This window comes from Pinus tabuliformis, chromosome J (assembly GCF_031772625.1).
Source record: "Pinus tabuliformis cultivar Carrire ecotype Pingquan chromosome J, CPIR1, whole genome shotgun sequence".
NCBI lineage: Eukaryota > Viridiplantae > Streptophyta > Pinopsida > Pinales > Pinaceae > Pinus > Pinus tabuliformis.
In genome coordinates this window covers 1,090,951,542-1,090,974,382 of record NC_142295.1, presented here as the reverse complement: position 1 = coordinate 1,090,974,382, position 22,841 = coordinate 1,090,951,542, and the positions used below count along the sequence as shown (strand labels likewise).

The 22,841-nt window shown below is 37.8% G+C and overlaps 1 protein-coding gene across 1 annotated transcript in view; it reads left to right on the top strand.

The window, feature by feature from the left end:
• Positions 1-12,990, top strand: part of LOC149230830 (uncharacterized) — a 49,734-nt gene extending 36,744 nt beyond the window's left edge. The window contains exons 3-4 of the mRNA XM_089376145.1: positions 12,320-12,413; positions 12,620-12,990. Of these exons, the coding sequence (XP_089232271.1) occupies positions 12,320-12,404 (85 nt within the window). The 3' untranslated portion in view covers positions 12,405-12,413; positions 12,620-12,990. The remainder of the gene's footprint in view (positions 1-12,319; positions 12,414-12,619) is intronic.
• Positions 12,991-22,841: the final 9,851 nt, after the last annotated feature.

Below are 22,841 nucleotides of genomic sequence, written 5' to 3'. Positions count from 1 at the left end.
TGATGTCTGGATCTCGAAGTAGGGAGGGTGGCGTTGGTCATAGAGCTTTGACCTCAGATACACACTTGGATCCCTGGGTTGATGGTTAGCAAGTAAGCCTGATGGTACCTAGAGAGGTCGAAAGCTTTAGTCCATCTTAGTCCCACTCAGATTGTCCTGGTCAAGAATCTAGTCTGTGGCACCATGAGTGCCTAAAACTGTTGGAGGACCTTGGATAGATTGCCTTGGTTAGGAATCTAGTTCATGGCATTGCGGTACCTAAATTTTTCATAGTTCAAGTGTTTTGAGATCTTCCTTGTACTTGTCATTATGAATATCTCCCTAGTTACGAGGGAGTGTTGAAATATGTAACTAGGTTCGATCTTCATAAGTGTATTTGAGTTACAATAAAATATATTTATCAAAAGAATGAAGAAAATATTGTTATTATTATTATTATGACTTATTAAAGCATGGGTTTCATGCTTGGGTCATCAGGTTTTAGGTCGAAGTCCCCATTGATGACTTCTAGGATTTATTTTGAGTCACGAGAGTCATTATCCATTAAAAGAGACCCTTCTTGGGCTTTTGAATAATGTAAAAAGAATTATTATTGAGTCAAATATACTATTTGTCCTCTCCACACCAAGTCGGCCTCAACTAGGTAATTTGACCTCACTAGAAGCCTATATATAGGAACAGTTCGATTTCATTTGGAGCATTCTCTCGCACACAAGTTCGACTTACAAGCCAAGGTAGCTAAAAAATGCAAAGTTGGAAAAGCGCTGGAAAAGGGCTAGAAAAATGTGCGAAATTTGGAAGGAAGGAAGAAGACATCAAAATCGAAGTTTTGGGCCATCTATCTCTCACTTGAGTGGAGTATCTAGGAAGATGGAAGTTTTTTTTGTCTAATCGAAGCTGCTGCTGCTGCTGCTAGGTTGAAGTTGCTATTGAAGGGTTATCATTTACAAAAAGGAAGAGACGGTTGACTTGGTGTGGAGGAAGTCTTTGTCTAGATCAAGAGTCTTGGATTATCTCATGAAACTATTGAAGGAAGAATTGTTGACTGGGTTTTCCCTTAGATAGGGGTTTTTCCCTGGCTGTCCGCTTACATCTGGTGTCTCTGTGCTATTGTTTTGGTAATTGCTTGATGAACTAAAAGATAAAAGAAGAACATAAAGTTAAAAGAATCACAAGTAATTATCTATATAAGAAAATCATTCTGCCTTTATGATTTTCTAATAGGGGCATCTTGGGTCCTTTGAGCACATCATTAATCTCTCCAACGCCAAGCTTAATGGGCTTACAATTTCATGCATCAACATATGGGGTGTTAATTCTCCTAATACCAACCCATATTTATTTTCTCACAATAATTATTTATTTCCAACAATTTATTTAATTAACAAAAGAAATCTTGAATTAACAAAAAATAAAATCACTGATATTTTAACATCTAGAAATATATGCAAAGGAAATAAATCAGAGAGATCAATCACAAATTGCAATAGAAATAATTCACCCACAACCATTCTTTTTCATTTATTAATCTGTCTCCTCATAATCCACTTCCCCCTGCTAGGAGAATCCTCTCGCCATGAACCTCGCTTTGTACTTCTCGACATTGCCATCAGCTATATGTTTTATCTTATAGATCCATTGATAAGTGACCACAAACTTTCCCTTCGGTTTCGACACTATGTCCCATACATCATTCCTCATGATGGAGCTATACTCCTCCACCATGCCATCCCTCCAAACCTACTCATCTGTAGCCTCCTTAAAAGTGGAAGGCTCGGACTCGCTAACGCTGCTCGACAATGCCAAATAATTGGAAAATCTTGTCGGTGGTTAGCTCTTCTTGAAGGTGCTGTTAGGAGCCTCCACATGCTCCTCAACATCCCTCAATGTATGTTCGACCCATCTTGGCCTCCTCCTGGTAGAGCTCAAAGGAATATATTACTCATCCTTCAGACCTACGGAATGTGTCCCTACTGTTGGCGCTGCTGGTCCCTATTCAACCTTAGGATCTTTTCACTCCCGATCCTCTAGCCTTGTTGGCTTTTTCTCATGAGACCTCCTAAGGGTCTTGTCCTCATCAAATTTGACATTCCAACTTAAAATAACTTTCCTCTATCTTGGAATGTAGACTCGGTAGGCCTTTGAGACCTCATTGTAGCCCACAAATATGCTCCTTTCTGATAAGGGCTCCAACTTAGTCCTCTTCTCTGTGGGAATGTGGACATAGACTAGACTATCGAAGATGCGCAAATGGCTCACATCCGATTTCACTCTTGTAGTCACCTCCTCCAATATCATGTGAGGACTCCTTTGCTGCACATATACAACTGTATTGCAGGCCTTTGCCCACAAAAATTTGTGCAACCCTTGATCATAGATCATTGCCCTCGCTACATCCATTATGGTCCTGTTCTTCTTCTTAGCGACTCCATTCTATTGAGGGTTGTAAGGTATCGTGAGCTCCTTCTTAATCTCTACTGCCATGCAAAAATCCTGGAACTTATTGGAGGTATTCTCGCCCCCATTTTCTGATCTCGGTACCTTAATCTTCTTCTCGTTTTGGTTCTCCACAAGAGATTTGAACTCTTGAAACCGATTGAAGACCTCATCCTTGGTCTTCAGGAAGTAGATCCAAGTTTTTCTGGAAGAGTCATCTATGAATGTCGCAAAGTACAAAGACCCTGTGATTGACGTCACGGACATAGGACCACAAATGTCTGAGTGCACCAAGTCTAGCACTCCCTTAGAGCTGGTCTCACTATGAGGATATGCAACCTTGGCCTGCTTTCCAACGACACACTTTACACACCCATCTTGCTCCACCCCGATCTCTAGAAAACCTATGACCATTCACCCTTTACGCACTCATCCTGCTCCACCCTGATCTCTGGAAAACATATAGCCATTCTCTGCAACATAGGGAGAGCTCTGTAGTATAGGTGTCCCATCCTCCAATGCCATATCACTCTGGCTGTCACTCTTGTGTATGAGAGCCTTCACCGACTGTCCTCTCAACATATAGAGATCCTTTTCCCTTCTCCCAATTACTTGCTTCTTGTTGGGATCAGTTCCTTTCGGCCCAATAGCCACTACGCCTCCAATAAAGATGACTTCTAGTCCTCTGTCTTTGAATGCTGAAATTGAAAGGAGATTCTTCTCCAGACTTGGTATGTACAATATTTCGTTCACCTCCATGATACCACTTGAGTCCATCTGAAACTCAATACTGCAAATGCATTCTACTGCATACTTGGCCTTATCACCAAGCTCTACATGTATATCCCTAGGCTCCCTAGTCATGTTGGTGAAGACGTCTTGAGATCCCGTCATGTGACGAGATGCTCCACTATCCACAAACCAGACACCTGTCGCGACGGTTTCGGAAAGGCATGACACTAAGGAAAAGTTATTCTCGAACTTTTAAACCATCTCATCCAACTGTGTAATGGTTGCCGTAGTTGTCTTTCCCTTGCCCTTCTTTTTTTGGACACAGATTGGCAAAATGCTCGAACTTGTGACATGTAAAGCACTTTATTTTGCTCATGTCCTTTTTATTCTATGAAGGTCCTCCTCCACTCTGGTTCTGTTTGGCCTTCCCTTTGCCCTTTTTTGCTTGTGTAGCAAGAGCAAGCTCATCTTTCTCCTCAGTACCCTTTCGTTGTCCTTCGATTAGTTAGTTCTCCCAGATCCCATTCTGGATGAAGTCATCCCACAACCGACTCCAATCAAGAAGTTTTTTCCTAGCAAGGATCCCATCCACAAAGGTGGTCCAATGCTTAACGCAACCCTTCAAAGCAACTTTCACTAGCTCCGAATTAATCACAGCTTCCCCAACAACTGCAAGCTCATCACTAACCCACTGGATTCTCGTGAGGTAAGATGTTACAGTATCAGATTTGTTCATATTGATGCTGTTTAATTTCTACAACAACACCATTTTCCTATTTTCATTTGTGCTCTGATAAAGACCAGTCAAAGCTACCCACATTTGATGTTCGATGCCCTTCCCTGATATGTGAGGAATTATGTGATCCCTCACACCATCCAAAATTATACACCTTGCTTTCATATCTTTGAGATTATGCTCCGTTGCAAGGTTTGGATATGAAGGAACCTGAATTTCTGTGTTTACAAGATCCCACGAACCATTCATTTTTAGAATCATGGTAATTCGCTCCTTCCAGGGACTAAAATTAGTAGCCCCATCCAACCTGTCTTCATATCACAAACTACTCAGTGATGCCATCTTTACAAATCAACCATGACCACAAAACCCAACTACAAAATTTAAAAATAATTCTGCTACCATAAAAAAGAGAAACTTGTCGCTGCAAACCCTAGTGATTTAAGATCTCTCTCTCAGAGTTATCTAGAATACTCTGATACCATGTTAAATTTTACCAGCCCAAATTTATTTTCTCATGACAATTATTTATTCCCAACAATTTATTTAATTAACAAAATAAATCCTAAATTACCGAAAGATAACATCACTAGTATTTTAACATCTAGAAATATATGCAGCGAAAATAAATCGGAAAGATCAATCACATTGCATTAGAAATAATTCACCCACAACAATTCTTTGCCATTTATTAATTTGGAAAATTAGGGTTTTAACCCATAAAAAAGTTGCAAAGAAAAAAACAGTGTCTGAAACTTGCAACTCGGCCCCACTAGAATAATCCGGCCCAAGAAAAGTCAGCCAACTGAAAATTGACCTTTGGAGAAATTCGACCCGCCTCTCACCAGAAAATCGACCTCTGTGCTCATAGTATTCAAAATCGACGAGTCATTAGCCTCAGTGACCAAACTGGCCAATAAACTTAGTTCATGCCCTTGCAGACCTAGGTTTGGCATCAAACCGGTCATTAAACCATCTGATTCATTACCAACATAGTTTAGGGAATCCAAGACCATTGATGGCAGTTTTGGAGGAAAATCGGGGTGGTTTTCCTTCCAAAACAACCTCCCCTAGCCTTAAAACCAACCCTCTCCCTCCTAAACCCTAAACCTAAACAAAAACCTAACTCAACCCTAGAAAAAGTGACATTTCCTTTATCTTTCATTTTCATCTTTTTACTTTAAATTTTTAATATTACCAGGAAATGACTTGGGATATTTAAGAGCGGTTTCATCCTCATTGGATTCCCTATGGAGAAACTAGAATTTTAGATCTCACTCAAAATCCAGTAGGCTAAATGATTTTCAAGAATTTAGGATTTGAGGGATTGCAATGTTTCCTCTTGATTCTATAATGCATGAGGGTATGAGATTGGCATTTGATCAAGAGAATGAAGCCCTTTAAGTACCATGATGTTGGTGTGTAGGTGGTAGCATTAATTGCTGAACTCTTCTACCATTGATCCGTCGGATCAAAAATATGCTCAAAAATGAAAGTTGTCAGAATGGCTTGAAAATGGAATGACGGGATAGATCTCGTCATTTTGAATCCGACGCAATTCGTTTCGTGAAAAACAGATGCCGTATGCTCCCGGAAATGAGTTCTAATCGATTTGGCAAACATGCAAAATTTTGTGTAGGGCTGCCCAGTGAGCAGTCCATACTGTTGACGTGACATGCTGACTGGGCCTGCTGATTTGGAAAATGACTGGGCTTCAAAAAGAGCCAATGACATTGCTCCACTTGTCAGATTCTTATTGGTGCTGAGTTAGCGATTTCATATTGGGTGATGGTGTTGGTTATGTGGACCAACCAGAGGCCGCCACGTGGCCTAGCCGGAGGTTGCCACATGGCCTAGTCGGAGGTCGCCACATGGCCTAGCCAGAGGCTACCACGTGGCACCTTGGTGGCCACTAAAAACTTGTTGAAATCCGGAGTGCACTTGGTGGGAATCGAACACTGAATCTCATTCCAACACTTCCGTCGTTACCGTTGGGTTGTGGGTGGGCCTTGTTAAAAGGACCCACCATATATGTAATTAAACGTTAATGGGTGGCAGAGATGGGTTAAGGGTCGAGGGCTAGCCCCAGCCCTGGTCACCGCGCCCACACGGACCAGGGGCAAGACCAAGGGCCAAGGCTTAGCCCCAACCCCCCAACCTTAAACATTTGCCATGCGACCATGAACTTGAAACTAGGAGCGCACCGGAAGGGGGCCAGACCCTAGGTGTGTCGCATGGGGGCCATGTGACCACCAACGCGAGCACGGGGGATATTAGCAAAATTAATGATCCCACAATTTGCACCGGTGGTTCACCAGTTTGTCGCGCAGTTAGCGGAAAAAGGGGCAGATTTGTAGGATTGTAAGCCAAATTGGCGAATTTGTAGGTCAACTAGCAGCAAAACTTGGGGAGCTCATAACTTTCTCAGTTTTTGGTCTTTTTGGGAGCAGAAAGAGGCTAGACATGGGTTTTTGATAGCTCTGAAGCCATTAGAGCTGTTATTGAAGCCATTTGAGCATTGTAACTTGATGTAATCACTATTTTCATGAGCATAATGATATAGGCCCAACTATTGGAAGTTGGATCAGGGGACGTAGCCCAAGAGGGGTGAACTCCTTCATCACTTGCTGTTTTGTGTTTACTATTATGGTGGTATTGTCTGCAATATTATGCAAATTCTGAAGTTTAAATTCATGTTTTATGTGTTTATGAATTTAACATAAGAGCCTCAATACTCAAATTTAATCATTTTCAATTTACATAAACCTCAAGCAGTTTCATATATAGATCAACCATGGCCTTAACAAAAATGTACCCTTCACTCAAAGGAAAATAATTGGTTAGGCATGCTAAGCTTTTTCTACTATTATAAGGTTAAGGAGATGAACCCTTCACTCAAACCAAAATCATTGGTTAGTCATGTTAAACTTTTTCAATTTCTAGGTTGAGCAGTCCAAGTCTAAAGACTTTGAGCTAGATGATGTTTATGTAGCCCTTGTTGATGATTTCATTTCTAGTAGTGCTGAATCAGTGATGAGTTTGATTTATAGTTTTGATGCTATTACTACTACTACTGAGGTTGTAGAGGAGTCTGAGGAGTCATCAGACTCTGAGCCAGATGAAGTTTATGTAGCTCCTGTTGATGATCCCATGTCTAGTAGTGCTGATGAGTTTTATCGTGTTGATCACTGGTATGTAGAATTGTAGTAGGCCAGTGGCCTCATAGCTTGTAGCATTGTTTTTGGACTCTAGAGGCCATTTAGAGCCTCATTGATTATGTATTTTGTTGTTGATATGTATTGCACTTAGTGCCATTTTGATATATTCACCTTTATGTGGTATATAAATGACCGAACTTTGCATATTTTGTCTCTATTGGTTTGGAATCATGGTTTTAAATCTTAAAAATAATTTTTTTCATTAAAAATTAAATATTTCATATATTTATTTAAAGATTGGTTCATTGAGATCTGACCAGTCTGGTTTTTCTGGTTATGGTTCAAAAATCGGTTTGATAGGTGTACTGGTCTAGTCAATGGTTTTGGTTTTGAATACTATGTCTGCGCTAGCTCTTGCTTGGCCTTTCCGCACTCACAACTCAGTCTTGGAAAATTAGCCTCCCCAAACTGCGCCTCCTTTCCACTTCAACAATCCGACCTCTAAAATTCCCAGCAAATTGTCCTCTTGGAAACACCCCAAAATTATCCCAGTATTCTTCTTCCTTCTCCTCTATTGAACTAAGCCTCACGTTCCAGAGAATCACTCTCTCCTTGAGAAAATCCCTTTCCCAAAAATGCTGTAGCTACCTCTCTCTCTTATGTTCTTGTGTCTTCACCTCTTTGCTAGACTTTTTTATAATCTTCATTAAGCCCAAATCCCTAATCCTAAGCTCCCTTCTAGAAGATCACAGAGATCAATGGTTGAGATTATTTCTAAGTCCACTAAAATAATTAGATTATTTATTCATAAAAAATGACTTAATAATCCACAACTATGAAACCGGATTCGTCCCCTAGGCCTTACGTGTCTCGAATCCGACGAATCAGACACAATTCGGGCGGATTCGTGTTCGAAAATCGGGACACGTCGTGTCCAATTGGGACACTTAGAATCCGGAACGTGTCCCGATCAGGACACTTCGAATCTGAAACGTGTCCTGATCAGGACACTTAAAATCCAGAAATCAAGAACCCGCACGATGTTATAAAGGCGTATTTCTCCATTCTATTTGCACATTCACTTGTTTAGTTTGTTGTGGGTGTTTGGGAGCAAGGAGCAAAGGGTGTGGGAGCATTTTCAAGGAGATTCAAGCAACAAGTAAGTGCTAGAGCCTATCAGATTTGATGATGGTGATACTATGGAGGGGTCATCCTCCACACCAGCAGATGCAAAGATGACTTTGGATACAAAGGAGGAGGATGCAACAGAGGAGAGTAGTGGTGACCATGATGATGAGGACAATGATATTGATTTTGATGATGACTATGAGGATTGATGACTCATGAGTCATGAGCTACCTACTGCCTTGAGGCTTGTACACTTGTGGACTTGTAGTTGTAGTTGTTTTGTATTTTCTATTTCTATTTGCCATTGGCATTGCTCTACCTATGTAAACAGTAACACATTTTGATTTTGATGACTTAATGAGAAAACTACAATATCTTTATCTTACTATCTTGTCTTTCTCCTATTGGATCATTGATGAATTGAATATGTATTATAAATTTATAATTTATCATTTATCATTTATGTCACAATTGTATTTGTAATTTTGTATGCATAATGTTACTTTGTAAAACTTACATCTAGATGAAGATCTATGTTTGAATCAATGAATTTGTATCATGAATGAGAATTTGTGTAAGAAATATCTAATTTTTAATATATATATATATATATTAATAAAATAATATATAATGTATCCGAATGTGTCCTGTTCCGCGGGGTCAACGTGTTTGTATCCGACACTCGAATCCCCGTATCCGTCGAGTCCTGAATCCCTGTGTCAGGTGACTTAGGTCCACAATAATGAATTAACTTTAATTATTGTACTTTTCCTAAGTTACCCTTAGGAAATAAGACATAAATCACTTACTCCACCAAGCAAGCACCTAAAGTAGCAATAAATCATCATCGACATGCTAAGACACCAAGCCAATGTAGAAGACCTTCCGAAGCTACCACAAGTTTCAACATGGTGGTACCTCCGAGTGTCAATCATCATGTGGGGACATTAAGTAGCCCAATGCTTTGCTATAGATAGGCAACATTGCATTAACAAGTTCATACTCTCTCTCTGGAATGGATAAGATTACCTTTGCTATCTTGTTGAGAAAGTAGGGCAATCATCTCAAGAGGATTTCGCTGTTGTGATCAAAATCACCCGACAAAGCCATCTCAAGATCAAGTGAAAATCAACAATCGTTAGATGCATCATAGTGGACCATACGTAATGCTGGGGCCACAATAATGCTTCACTCAAAGCTCACCTGCAAATATCTAACTAGATTGAGTCCTGTAAACACCTCCTTATGTTAGGGATGGTTAGATGGATAACCCTGTTAGGTGTTTCTAGGCCCCTAGGGGAAGTGACAAGTCCCAAGTTAGGTCATCAATCCATATGTGTGTGTGAAAATGGTGGCAATGGAGACGGAATGACTTCAGTGCAAGGTGCCATAGCCAAGTATGGAGCCATGGGCCATGAGTTACCCTTTTCCTCATCTTGCTTTTTCCAACCCTTTGGTGCACCTTTTACTTCTTTATGATTTGCTTTGAGCTAGGTGGATAGCTTAGGAGCGCAAGCTTGCTGTTTGAAATTTAGCATTTAATACCCCTTAATGATGAGCTAGTTTATTGCTCATCAGGGTTGGGACAATACAAGAGTTCCTTTTATAGATGGAGCTTTGTGTGCTCGAAGAATTGGTTGATGGCTAATGAGGGGGGTAGAGCTCATGTTAGGCATTTTCCCATGTGCAAATCAAATGTCCCAACCATCTTTTGCATTTTATCGTTTCCTTTTATTGTGACTTTCTTATGCTTTTACATTTCTCTTAGCTGCATCAACCTTTAGGGCAGAGTTTTCTGGCCGAGACTCAAGGATTTGGATGAAATGGTGCCAATCCCCATAGCCAATGACCATCAGCCTGAAGAATGGAGATGAAGTAATGGGAAAGATGGAAAGTGGCAAGTATGGAATACCATGGACACACTATTTCAATCAGACACTACCCAATAGTGTCCTTCCTAAAACCCTAAGGCCTTAGAGGAGGTCCCACTGGATTAGAGTTAAAGATTAACCCCCTAGGTGAAGTGAGGGAACAATAATACAATCAAGATCGGTCAATCACCAGATCACCCCTTGATCCATATTAGTATGCCTGAGCATCGAGTGATAGCACATGATTGCAAAATGGTTAACGTACCTGCTGATGGATGATTGCTTTCCTTCAAGAAGGAATGCTGGACGGGACAGAGAAATCTGATGAGAGCAAGACGTCGAGGATCCTGGCATCATGTCATGTGCTCATCATATAGGGCTGCTGGCTGGTTGGCTGGCTGTCCAAGGAGGAGAAAAGTTTTCTCCTGAGTTACCCACATTTTGGTGGGTAACAGGTACTTTTGATTCAACTTTAATATTCCAAATCTAAGAAATTTAACTAACAAAGTATTCATCTAATTTCTCTGCTATAATGTTTTTGGCTTTTCTTCTGATATTCCAGGTGAAAGGTCTTTTGGGGGTGAATGTCAATGAGACTATTCTTATCTATTGGTCCTTCCAATTGTTGAGGTTTCTCATCCATAAATATCATTTTTTCCCTTCCAGGGGTGATAATCAGGTTGAAATTCTGTGTTTAGAATCCATTTGGTTAAAGAAAGATCTTGTTCCTCTCCTGTAGGGTTGAATTTCACAGGGCTTGCTTGCCTGAATAAAATTTTAGGCTGTAAAGCATTGGTAATGTTGCACTGTATATTGGTTTCTCCATGTCGAGTTAGCTATTTGCTGGTCTAAAATTTCCCAGATATCTAATCTTCTTCCAGATTGAGGCTAGTCCTCCTGGGAAACCTATTGTTCCTATGGCTGTACATTAACTCTATTAAAAAATGATCTTATCTAATTTTCTATTGCTACTGTACTCACTTTAGTTTTTTGAAGCAATACTAGAGTAGAGCTAATCTCTCTGCTTTCTTGCTTATTGTAGTATATCTTAATCCAGAGTCTAAAGCTCTTGTATGCCAAGAGAACAGGTTCATCTATTATACCCTAAAGGAGTCCTCAAGTTGAGCATAGCAGTTGAAGCCCTTTTGCAAGCCTATATTTTTTTGATTTTGACTTTGAAGAATAAGAAACGTTAATTTTTGTTAATGTTTAAAACTGCCACTTAATAGTTGCTATTCCTGCTCTAGTGAATTCAGGTTTTTTGAATTTTCTCTACATTGTCAAGCAGGAATATGACAATTGTCCACTTTTTTCTGATTTTTCTTATTTATTGGCTGCAATTTCAAGTATTGCTGAATGCTCATGGAATTTTCAATGTGATGTTGAGTTCTGTTTGCATGACAAATATTTTCCCTTGTCATTGCCACACGACTTTCCTTCTCTGCATAAAAGCCCTGTGATTTTCTGCAGGGTTAGATTTCATCTGTCAAACCATGGTTTTTGGTCTGTGCAGTCCATGACAGATGTTAGTTCCATGATGGATGTTAGATTCAATGCATTTAAATTCTATTTTATAACTTAACTGTGAAATATACAACTGACGTGTTTTTTTCATCGTTTTTTTAAGTTAGAATGGACATTCTAAATTTGACTTAAATGTAGCAATGTAGCAACTTGTATTTTGCAATATTTTGTAATCTACATTTTGCATGCCTCACTCTTAGAAAAACTTCAGCATGTTTGCAAAGCTCATGTAGCCATGCTTGTGGCACGTGTGCAACATTTTGAATTAGCACTCGTGCCCTGCCACATGGGGCCATCTTTAGCTAACACCCCGTTCAGGCTTTACAAATGTTGAGCCTGGTATTCTCCTGAGAGGTTTTCCTTCTTAACATTCTTGTGGCTTAATTCAACTTTCATTTATAATCGTTATTTGTGCCTTGTTAAACTTATTGCATAACAAAGTCATGTTTGCCATCAACTAATTACATCCACTTGTAATGAGACAATGGATACAAATTCTTGAGCTGTAACATATTCATGTTAAACACAAATGGCTTTTCCTATTCTTGTAATCAATGTCTGTCTGTTATTACTGAAATTTGGTCAATACCTCAATAGTTTTAATAATTGCGTTGCTGCTATAAATAGACCAAAACAAATTCTTCTGCGTATAAGCTCTGCCAGCTTAGAGAGAGAGAGAGAGAGAGAGAGAGTTTAAACTACATAAAGATTAAGGGCTGATCTTATGATTGCAGGAGTTGTGGCAGGGTCAAGCTGCCCCATTTCTTTTGTTGCACTGGTGACAAGATAAATGAAGAAAGGGAAAATTCTGCCAAGTAATTACATCTTGTGAGTGAAACTATTTAAAAGTTTTATGTTCATGCTGGCAGCTATGTTCTTATTAGTTATGCTAGGGTGTTTTATGTAGTAGTTTGTGTTATGTTTGTATCTATGTTGAATAGGTAAATGCTGAATGGAGCTGTCAGCATCAAAACATTTGGTCTTTTTTGTATTTGATCATTTTCACTAACGCTTAGCATCATCTCACTGTGCAGGAGTATGTTACAACTTACCCCCAATGGGTTGTCTAGAAGAACATTGAAATTACACATAACTTCAGTTTTCCTGGCTTTACCTTGATCATTGAGATTGCACATACTTTGATTTGCTTTTATTTCACTCTCGTAAACTCTGCTAATTTTCAATGGCTATATTGCCTAGAAGTGCATGCCAAATTGTCCCTTTGAACACTAGACTATATTCACTTTATTTTGTCCTTTTGTAATTTAAGTCTTGACCAAAGTTCTGCGACCTCTGTTGGACATTGATATTGCAATCGAGAGATGTTCCTTGTTTTTCTCTTGTAATTGACTCTATTGTTATTGTTATGAATTTTAATCTCCAGTTACATATTTTGCAGAATGCATGCACAAGTTGTTACAGTTTTGGGACTGGTAACTATTTAAGATGGATTTTGGTACAAGCCTTTTGGAATACTAAACAATACAAAAGCTAAGGAGATAATCATATGCAGGTGTATTCAATTTTTTACCAATAGACAATAAAGATGAACCTTCAAATTTCTGGAAAATTTTCAATGGTTTTGTCTACACGGCATTTCATGTTTTGTTAGAAAGTGAGATGTATTTTCCTTCTTATCTATGTCTTGAACAAATTTCTTCAACATCAAGTTGTTTCAGAATTCTCTTTTTGATAGACATTTGTCCGAGCTAAAATCTTCATTTTTATTAGACCAGTCTTGGATTACTTTATTCTTCTTTCCCTGACATGTACTTAAAGAGATATCTAATATACTAGGGAACAGCTCAGAGAAGTACATCACATTAATATTGTCGTGGCCTCTAATGAAACTGAAACAAAATAAGTGATTCAATCTAGAGAAGGAAAATGCACCCTCAAAAGGTTGTCTACAACTACTGTTAATATGGGTTTTCATGATCTGTAGTTAAGCTAGTCATTAACATGGGAGGAATGAATATTCACTTACATGGAAAACGTTGTTTACAGCTGTGTTGCTGGTGTTGGTATGTAAGCATTTGTATAAGAATAAATATAGTCATGTTTACTGTCAGTGTTGGCACAGATGTCTCAGTGTTTACACTGGAATCAGATTGCCATGGAAGGCATTGCGTCCAGAAGTTCAATTTAGCTTTTTCTGAATATGACTATTGTCTTAAAATTTGATTCTAGTGCGCTGGCCACTTCCCTTTATTCCCAATTTAGGGAGTTGACCTATAAAAGTAACTTGACTGGTAAATCATGCCTATTGGGTTTGGTTATTAATATAACATTTGATGGAATCACAAGTATATGATGCATGTTTTAAACAATCTGATTGCTTCTCTTAACAAGAGCCACGCAGTGGCATGTTGGTTTTTAAGCCCTGTTGATGGCCAAAAATGGCCTCATCAACATTTGGGAAGGCCATCTGGTTAGAGTCTCAAATCAGACCCTTATTCGTTTAAATGATGGCTCCAACTGGTTTTAATGGGTCCAGTTATCCCCTCTCGCTGTTGACTTGTGGTGTTTCTAATTAATAATCAACAAAAGGAGAGAAATTGAACTTATCTCTTGCATGCTTGCAAGAAAACATTCCTCACGCTGAATTGAGGGCTCAGCTGTGTTGAAAAATATCAGCAGCTAGATTAGGTGATTTCTCTTACTTTCATAACTGCTTGTGATGTGTTTTTACTTAACTTGATTAGCTTCTTCTTACACTTGATTATTATTAGTGTTCTTTATCATCAAACAACTACCAAACAATAAAATAAAAAAGACAATAGGACACAAGATGTAGGCGATCAGCTAGGGCCAAAGCCTCTCCAATTGAGAGGAAAACCCACAATAATTCTTCTATTTTTATAGAACTTCAATTGATGAATTCAAAGACCTATGACCCTTGACCAAGACCCTCCAAGACCAAGTCAAACCTTGATTCCAACAACTTCCGCAATTTCGACTTGCCTAACAGATTCTTCTAGAACTTCAACTTGCCCAACACATTCTTCTACAACTTTGATATGCCCAACAAACTCTTCTGCAATTTTCACCTACCCAACAAATTCTTCTGCCCCTCAAATGTAGAAACCTTACCACGAGAGAGATAAAGGCCCAAAATCTTCGATCTAGTTCTTCTCCTTCCTTTTCATCCCTTTTCCAACTTCTATCTTGAGAAGATTGAACTTTGCTCGAGTGAGTCCCAATGAGGTCGAGTTCCTTCTTATAGTCTTGTGAGGGGTACAAATTGCTCTCTTTACGTTGACTTGTGCCTTCATGTAGTCTGACTTGATCTTTGTGCCACGACGAGGTCTTGGAGGGCCTTTTGATTCTATTTTGACTCAAATAAATTTTCTTTACAACATGTAACATGCCCAAATGGGTCTTCAATATATGACAATGACTCATTTTTACGACAAACCTAGAAGCACTCAATGGGTGCTTGATCTAAAAATAAATTTCCCTTGAGCATGAAACCCATGCCTCAAGAATAATAATAAATTTATTTTTCCCTTTTCATTAAAGACATAAAATCATGATTACATATGCCATTATGAAAACCGAACCTAGTTACATATTTAAACACTGCCTCTTAACTAGGAGGTATTCATAATCCATACAAGGTACTTGGACATTCTCAATTTGAAGAATTCTCGTCAAAAGAGTCAGATTGGTAACCCATCTATATAGCATCATATCATCTAGCATTGTCACATAGCAAGGCCTTGACTAACAACTCTATCTCTCCACAAGATCAGAGCACAATGTTGGCAAGACCAATGATTTATAGACATCTTCATCATTGTCTCTCTCGAAACATACCCCACCCGGGTTTCTCTCAGAGTATGTTCCACCAAAACTATTCTTATCTTGGATTCCTAGTCCTCAAAGAATATCGGTCCTCTACGACTACTCTTATCTTGAATGCCCTACCACATCCTCAAAGAGTATCGGATGCCAGATGCTTACCCAATCCTCCATTCTTTCTTCCCAAGTGAAGACAAGAATGATGTGTCTATCTCTCCCTCTCAACTAGGGAGGATATACCCATTCCTATAAAGGAATGTTCTCAAGCTCCCTCTTATCCAGGGACTTTTCCAAGCTCCCAGGGACTTGCTTCCAAGCTCCCTCTTAGCCAAGGACTTGTTTCCAAGTTTCTACCAAGTTAGAAACTTGTTTCCAAGCTCCCTCTTAACTAGGGACTTGTTTCCAGCAACAACTTTTTATTCATTGGTGGAGATCATGGGACCTTCAGCTGCTTGTAGTGCTCCTCCATTCGATGTCATGAATTTTATCTTTAATATTATGGAGCCTTCATCTTGTAGGGCATTGACCATCCATCACTTTCCTCAAGTTAGTCATGTCATCCTTCCCCTTATTGGAAAGTGATTTTCTAGTCCACATCTGGCTTTCCTTCATACAGCTACCTCTTCCACATCATGTTTCCTTTAGGATCTTCTATCCCACCACATGAGTGCTAGTTGTAGACAACATCCACAACTCTTTTTCCAGTAGCCCTGCATTAACCCATCCAGATGTTATTCAAAAATAAAAAAGAACATCAAATCAAAATTACCTTTTGTGATGGCCCTTCATCATGACATTTGTTTGCTTGCAATATTAACATCCCACACATATATTTGACACATCTCCAAGATATACAATGTCAAGGGTCTCCTTTTCCAGACTTCATCAGGGTCTTCATATCTTTTCCATGGAGATATCATAGTCAAATCTTTTAGTCATTGGATTTTGATTGCCTTCTCCATAGTTGCATCTTTCAATCTCTTCCTTTCTTTATTAACACATTGCTTCCCAGGAATTTCCAGTTCCTTCATTTTTATCAACCACCTCATATTCCATATGAGGACTTATTATGTTGATTTCATCTAGTCAATATGTGAACCATGCTTTCATGCATCATTCCAAAGGAGGAGATCCCTTTATCTTGATAATGCTCATGAGGTGGAGCATTAATCCATGCTATCTGCAATTATATGACATGACTCAATTATTAAACATATGCATACATACCTCTTTTCTCCTTTGGTCATCTAGACTTCCTTCTGTAGCTTCCTATCCTCTATTGAGAGTGCTTCAATCATCTTTGACAAGCTGCATTCTTTTGTCATCTTACCATCATTCTTTCAAACAATGAATCCCATCCAAAGTGGAATTCTCAGCAAGACATTTGCTTCTCCCAAGAGATGAACCTTCAAAAGAAGATTCTAGCTGATGATCCTGATTATCCTCATCTTGCAAATGTTCCTTTTGAATGATGTATGTTGAGCTCTATACTAGATGAATTTCTTTTTCCCATAAGTACTACTTACGCTTCTAATGAGGTTACCAGGAGCTACATCCTTCTATAGGTGACAACCATTAAATTCTATTTCAATTATCTTTCATGCTTCTTTAAGACGAGCTCTTGGTTTCAATCGTATGCTTCTATGATGCCATCTCCTAACATGATGCATCCTATCATTCTTCTAATGATTCCTACCATGATAGTTATAGTTATAGAAACTAAAAAGAATTAGGTGGAGAAGACTTATCTCAATCATAGTAGAGATCTTTTACTTCTTCCTTCTTGGATCTCTTCTTTTCAACTTCTTCCACTTCTTCAATGAATGGGCTTTTTTCATTCCTCTTTTGTTGTCTTCCTTCTTAAGTTTAGGACAATCTCTCTTATAGTGCCCATATCCAAAGCATTGAACCTTTGCCATATTCTTCTTCCTTTTATGAGGACCAAATTTCCCAAACATTCCTTTCCTCTTCGCCATGACAACATATGCTTGAGTTTGCTTGTTTGATCCTACATCACTTTTTCCTTCAACCTAGTTTCTTCAATTTTGCATAGTGACCACAATTCATTGAATGGAGTAGCTTTCTTCTTCCCATAAATGCTTGATGTGAAGTTATCCCGTTCCTCTGGTTGTGCGTTGAGTACTATAGTAGTTGTTTCTTTGTCAGACATCATCTCTCCCACCTCTCGCAGTTGGTTCCTTATTTCAGACACCCTCTCCTTCTTTTGATATCATCATCTTGTAGAGCTTGGTTCTTAATGATATCACTTCTCCTGCAAAACTTACGGAGAATAATTCCACCAGTTTGTCATAGATGTCTTTTCACTTTTCCAATTTTGCTACATAAGGATTCTTTGAGCCCTTATTTCCTTTTTCATGTATTTAGCTAGAGATTGAGCTTCTTCCTTTGGAGGTTTAGTGACATAACCCTTAACATGCTCAACGACTTCATTTTCTATGAGGATCAAATCTATCCTCTTCTTCCATGCAAGAAAGTTTGACAACCCAACCAATTTGTTGCTCTCCTTGCAAAATGAAGTCATTTTGATAGATTCAAATATAGATATAAAGATACTTACTTGTCAAGTGAAGATGCTCCTTGATGTTAATATCTTCAACTTGATGCCTTTTTGATTTTGATGATGATAGAAAATGTCTTCTTGATGAAAATGTCTTCCTTCAAAAGTGATCCTTCAATGAAAGGGAGATCACCTTGATTCCTTGATGATGATGATTATGCTTCTTCTTGCTTCTCTAGAATGTAGAGACTTTTAGATGCTTCAATGTGTAGTTATTCTATGGATGAGCTAGGGTTTTTAGGTCTTCTTACAACTTCAGATTTCGGCCCTTCTTCATATTTTAGGCTTGCTGTTGCAAGACTGCAATTTCAGCTTCTCTTGCAGAAACCCTAGGTCACACGTGGCTGGAATATGGACAGACTTGCCTCCTTTTGACTTCACTTGACCTTGACTACTTCTCTTGACAATTCGACTTGCTAAATAGTACTTTAAACCAAACTTTGGCTCTAGTGACTACAATTTTCGGCTTACACTGTTGCAGGATGATGCCCTAACCTTTGCGCATGTGGAGGAAAATTAACCCAAAATAGAGCAGGAAATGCGTCACTTTTCTTTATTCTTCCTTCGTTGGGTATAAGGCTTCTTTCTCTTTCTTGATCGAACTCTTCTTGATTCTTCTTAGATGCTTTTCTAGTGCTTCGGCCCTTGAGTGTCCTTCTTTAAGCTGCCTTTCCTTGTCTTGAAACCTTAGCTCTGAAACCATGTTGAGAAATCTATGGCAATTAGATTAGGTGATTTCTCTTACTTTGATAACTGCTTGTGATGTATTTTTACTTAACTTGATTAGCTTCTTCTTACATTTGATTATTATTAGTTTTCTTTATCATCGAACAACAACCAAACAATAAAATCAAAGTGACAATAAGACACAAGATGTAGGTGATCATCCAGGGCCAAAACCCCTCCCACTGAGAGGAAAACTCACAAGAATTCTTCTCTTCTTATAGAACTTCAATTAATGAATTCCAAGACCTATGACCCTTGATCAAGACCCTCCAAGACCAAGTCAAACCTTGATTCCAACAACTTTTGCAATTTTGACTTGCCCAACAGATTCTTCTGGAACTTCGACTTGCACAACACATTCTTCTGCAACTTTGATATGCCCAACAAACTCTTTTGCAACTTCGATTTGCTCAACAAATTCTTTTGCCCATCAAATGTAGAAACCCTAACACGAGAGAGAGAAAGGCCCAAAAACTTCAATCTAGTTCTTCTCCTTCCTTTTCGTCCTTTTTCTAGCTTTTATCTTGAGAAGATTGAACTTTGCTTGAGTGAGTCATAATGAGGTAGAGTTCCTTCTTATTTATAGGCTTGTAAGGGTTACAAATTGCTCTCTTTAGGCCGACTTGTCCTTTCATGTAGGCTGACTTGATCTTTGTGCCATGATGAGGTCTTGGAGGGTCTTTTGATTCTATTTTGACTCAAATAAATTTTCTTTACAATATGTAACATTTATGTATTCAAGCCTCTGTGATCCATAATGAATTAAGCAAAGTCTTTCGGTAGAAATCACATAAGAGAAATTTTTGGCTGACGTGTTTCAAACCAACAAGTGTGGTTCATCATCAGAACCGGAGGAAGAGGCAGACCATGGCAAAGGCTTAAATAAAGAGCAATGTAGAGACATACTTTCCAAGTAACGACTATATTTGAACAATAATATTTAAAATTATGATATTAATTTATTAATATCTTAAAAACAAATATTATTAAGTAACGACTATATTAAACGGCTAGTTTTTGAAAAATAATATTTAAATTAATTTATTATAAATAAATATTACTATTTTTAAAAAATAATATTTAAATAATGTTAATAGTTTATTAATTTATTAAAAATTATTAATAAGTAATGACTATATTAAATGGCTAGTTTTTGAAAAATAATATTTAAATTAATTTATTAAAACCAAATATTACTAGTCTTTGAAAAATAATATTTAAATTATGATATTAGTTCATTAATTTATTAAAAACAAATATTAATAAGTAACTGCAATATTAAACAACTAGTTTTTGAGAAATAATATTTAAATTGATTTAATTAAAAAAAATAATAAAAAATAAATAAAATAAAAGTCAAACTTTAAAGGAGGGAAGTCAAAAGTTATAAAAAAGAGTCAAGACCCTAATCGAGACAAGATCATTTGATAAATAGAATCATTAATGGAAATAAAATAAACTAAATTAAAAATAATTAGTGGAAAATTAAATAAAATAAAACAAATATATACACAAGTAAAATGAAATAAATAAATAAATAAATAAATAAATAAATATATATATATATATATATATATATATATATATATATATATATATATCCATAGAAAAGTAATCAATAAATAAAATAGGGTCAACAATAAAATATGGGGTTGAGGTCCGCTAAACAAATAACAAAATTACTAAAAGGAGTTAAGAACGAACGGGATGATAAAATACTTGAAAAAGACGAAAGGTCAAGAAAATAAACTTTAATGAAGAATAAATCAATAACAAATACTATAAAAAGGACGCTAATACCTACATAGGTAAACAAACAAACAAAAGAAATCCCAAAAAGAACACTAAAACCTAGGAGGACAAGGCAGGGACCCAACTTCTACTAATATTCCAACCATCTCTATTCAGATTATTGGTTTTTTTTTTTCAATTTCTAGGGTCTCCCTAAATTTTCGATGATGGAAATGACTAACCCTAGTAACAACTTGGGCCTCCTCGATGTAGATGTGATGCTTAGATTTATCTGCATGCTTCGCCAAAGCAGAGGAGCGGGTCCTGCCATGCTTGATGTCAGCGACATGCTCACGAATCCTTTGATTAATTGAGCGATCAGTCTCACCAATGTAGGGAGTCCCACAAGAGCATGGGATAATGTAAACACCCTTCATATTCTTTGGGTCCAGTGGGTCTTTTATAGATCTAAGGGAGCTCTGGATGGTATTTAAAGGCCTAAAGGTTGAAGGCAACTTATGCTTCCTTAGGATCCTCGCAATCTTGTTAGTGGTCCCTTGGATAAAAAGGAGATGAACACCAAAAAATCGATCATTGGTATCTTTCTTAGCCTTAGGACCTTTTTCAGCTCTGAGGAAAGCCTTAGTACATTGGTGTCTATTATACCCATTATTAAAGAAAACACTTAGGAGATGTGCTTTCTCTTCATTGAGATGGTTGTCATTAGAAACTCTTAAAGCTCTCGTCGCTAAAGTGTTGAGAACACCAAGCTTTTGAGTTGGGAAATGATGAGAATTAGCATGAAGATATTGTACCGTATGAGTTTTCTTACGAAATACCTGATGAGAAAAAGAGCCATCATCGTTCCTTGAGAGGAGGACGTCAAGGAAGGGAAAACTACCATTACATTCAAATTCCATGGTGAACTATTTAGAATTAGATTGATTGTTAAGATGGAGGAAAAATAGTTCCAACTTTTCTTTACCGTGGGACTAGATGACACAAGTGTCATCCACAAACCTTTTCCACATCTTAAGGTAGAACATGAAAAGAATACAAAAATTACTACTCTATATGGAAGGACCATTGCTATTAAAGTTCATCACTTTGAACGGTCTCACGTAAGGGTTTCCAAGTTGAAGACAAATCTGGCTTTTCTAAAACGATGTAGAGACTCTTCCCTTGTTTCCACGTTCGCTCAGATTAAGCACCCTCTTAATAATTCTAGTGCCTGTCGTATTTTTCTTAATGCTAACATGGCATTGGTTTGTTTGGAGTTTGGTAAGGTGAGAAAGGTTTTGGATTTCGTTTCTCGTAATTTGTTGTCTCTCCATTTGGAACTTTCAAATGAGATCTCTGCCCCCCTTTGGTCAAGGATCGAGGCATGCTCGGCACTGAAATCTACTCGTCTGGAAGAAATATGGAAAGTAAAGCAGTCCAAGAAGTTTAGTAAGCTCTCGGAGAAATTGATCTCACAACCTAATGAGTCTGGTTGCTTTCGTGGTCCTTCCAGAAGCATAATTAATTCTAATCAAATCTTTGCTCTCTGATCTTGGGTTGATGGTGTTTCTCATCCTTCTGCCATCGAAGGTGAAGCTGGAAAAATCTCGTATTCACCGTGTTGGATTCCCTCAGGTTCGTCGTCCGTTAATTCTTCTTTGGTTTCGAAAATAATGGAAGTGGTTCTATTAATAATAATATTCAATTGAAGAATAATAATAATAATTGGCATAATAGTAATAATAATAGTGAGTGTATTTTCACCTCAGATAGGAATAATAATATTAGGAATAGAAATAATAATTTATGTTTGGATAATAATAATAATATCACCGGGCTTAATAATAATAATAATATTAATGAGGTTAGTGACTCTGTTTTCAATTCTGATAATTGTAATAGGATTGGTAATAAGACTCTAGGTTTGGATAATCTTGTTTGTTCTAATTTTCTTTCTTCTTCTAGTAAAAGGGTTGTCAATCTCTCTAGCTTTTCTTTTGATCCCCCTGTCTTTAGTTTTTTGGAGAAATGTTTAAATTTTGCTCTTGCTCCTAGAAAGATCCTGGTCGACGATATCATCTGTGACATTGAATATGGTATTAGAGACTTACCAGACGTCACTAAAGATATCATTCATCAAGACTGTGCGGTTGTCCTTAGAAAGGCAAAGCCCCCCAAGAACAACATCAACAAACCTGAGTTTGATGCTCTCAAATCGTTAAACAATAATAAGAATATTGTTGTTCTCAAAGCCAACAAAGGTGGTGCTGTGGTTATTCTTGATAAAGATGATTACCGTCGGAAGATGTTGGACCACCTCCATAATAGCAGGAGCTACAAGAAACTCAACAAGGATCCCCTAAAGAAGATTTCCAAAAGTGTGGCTCTTGCTATAAAGGCTAGTAACTCGTTTAACT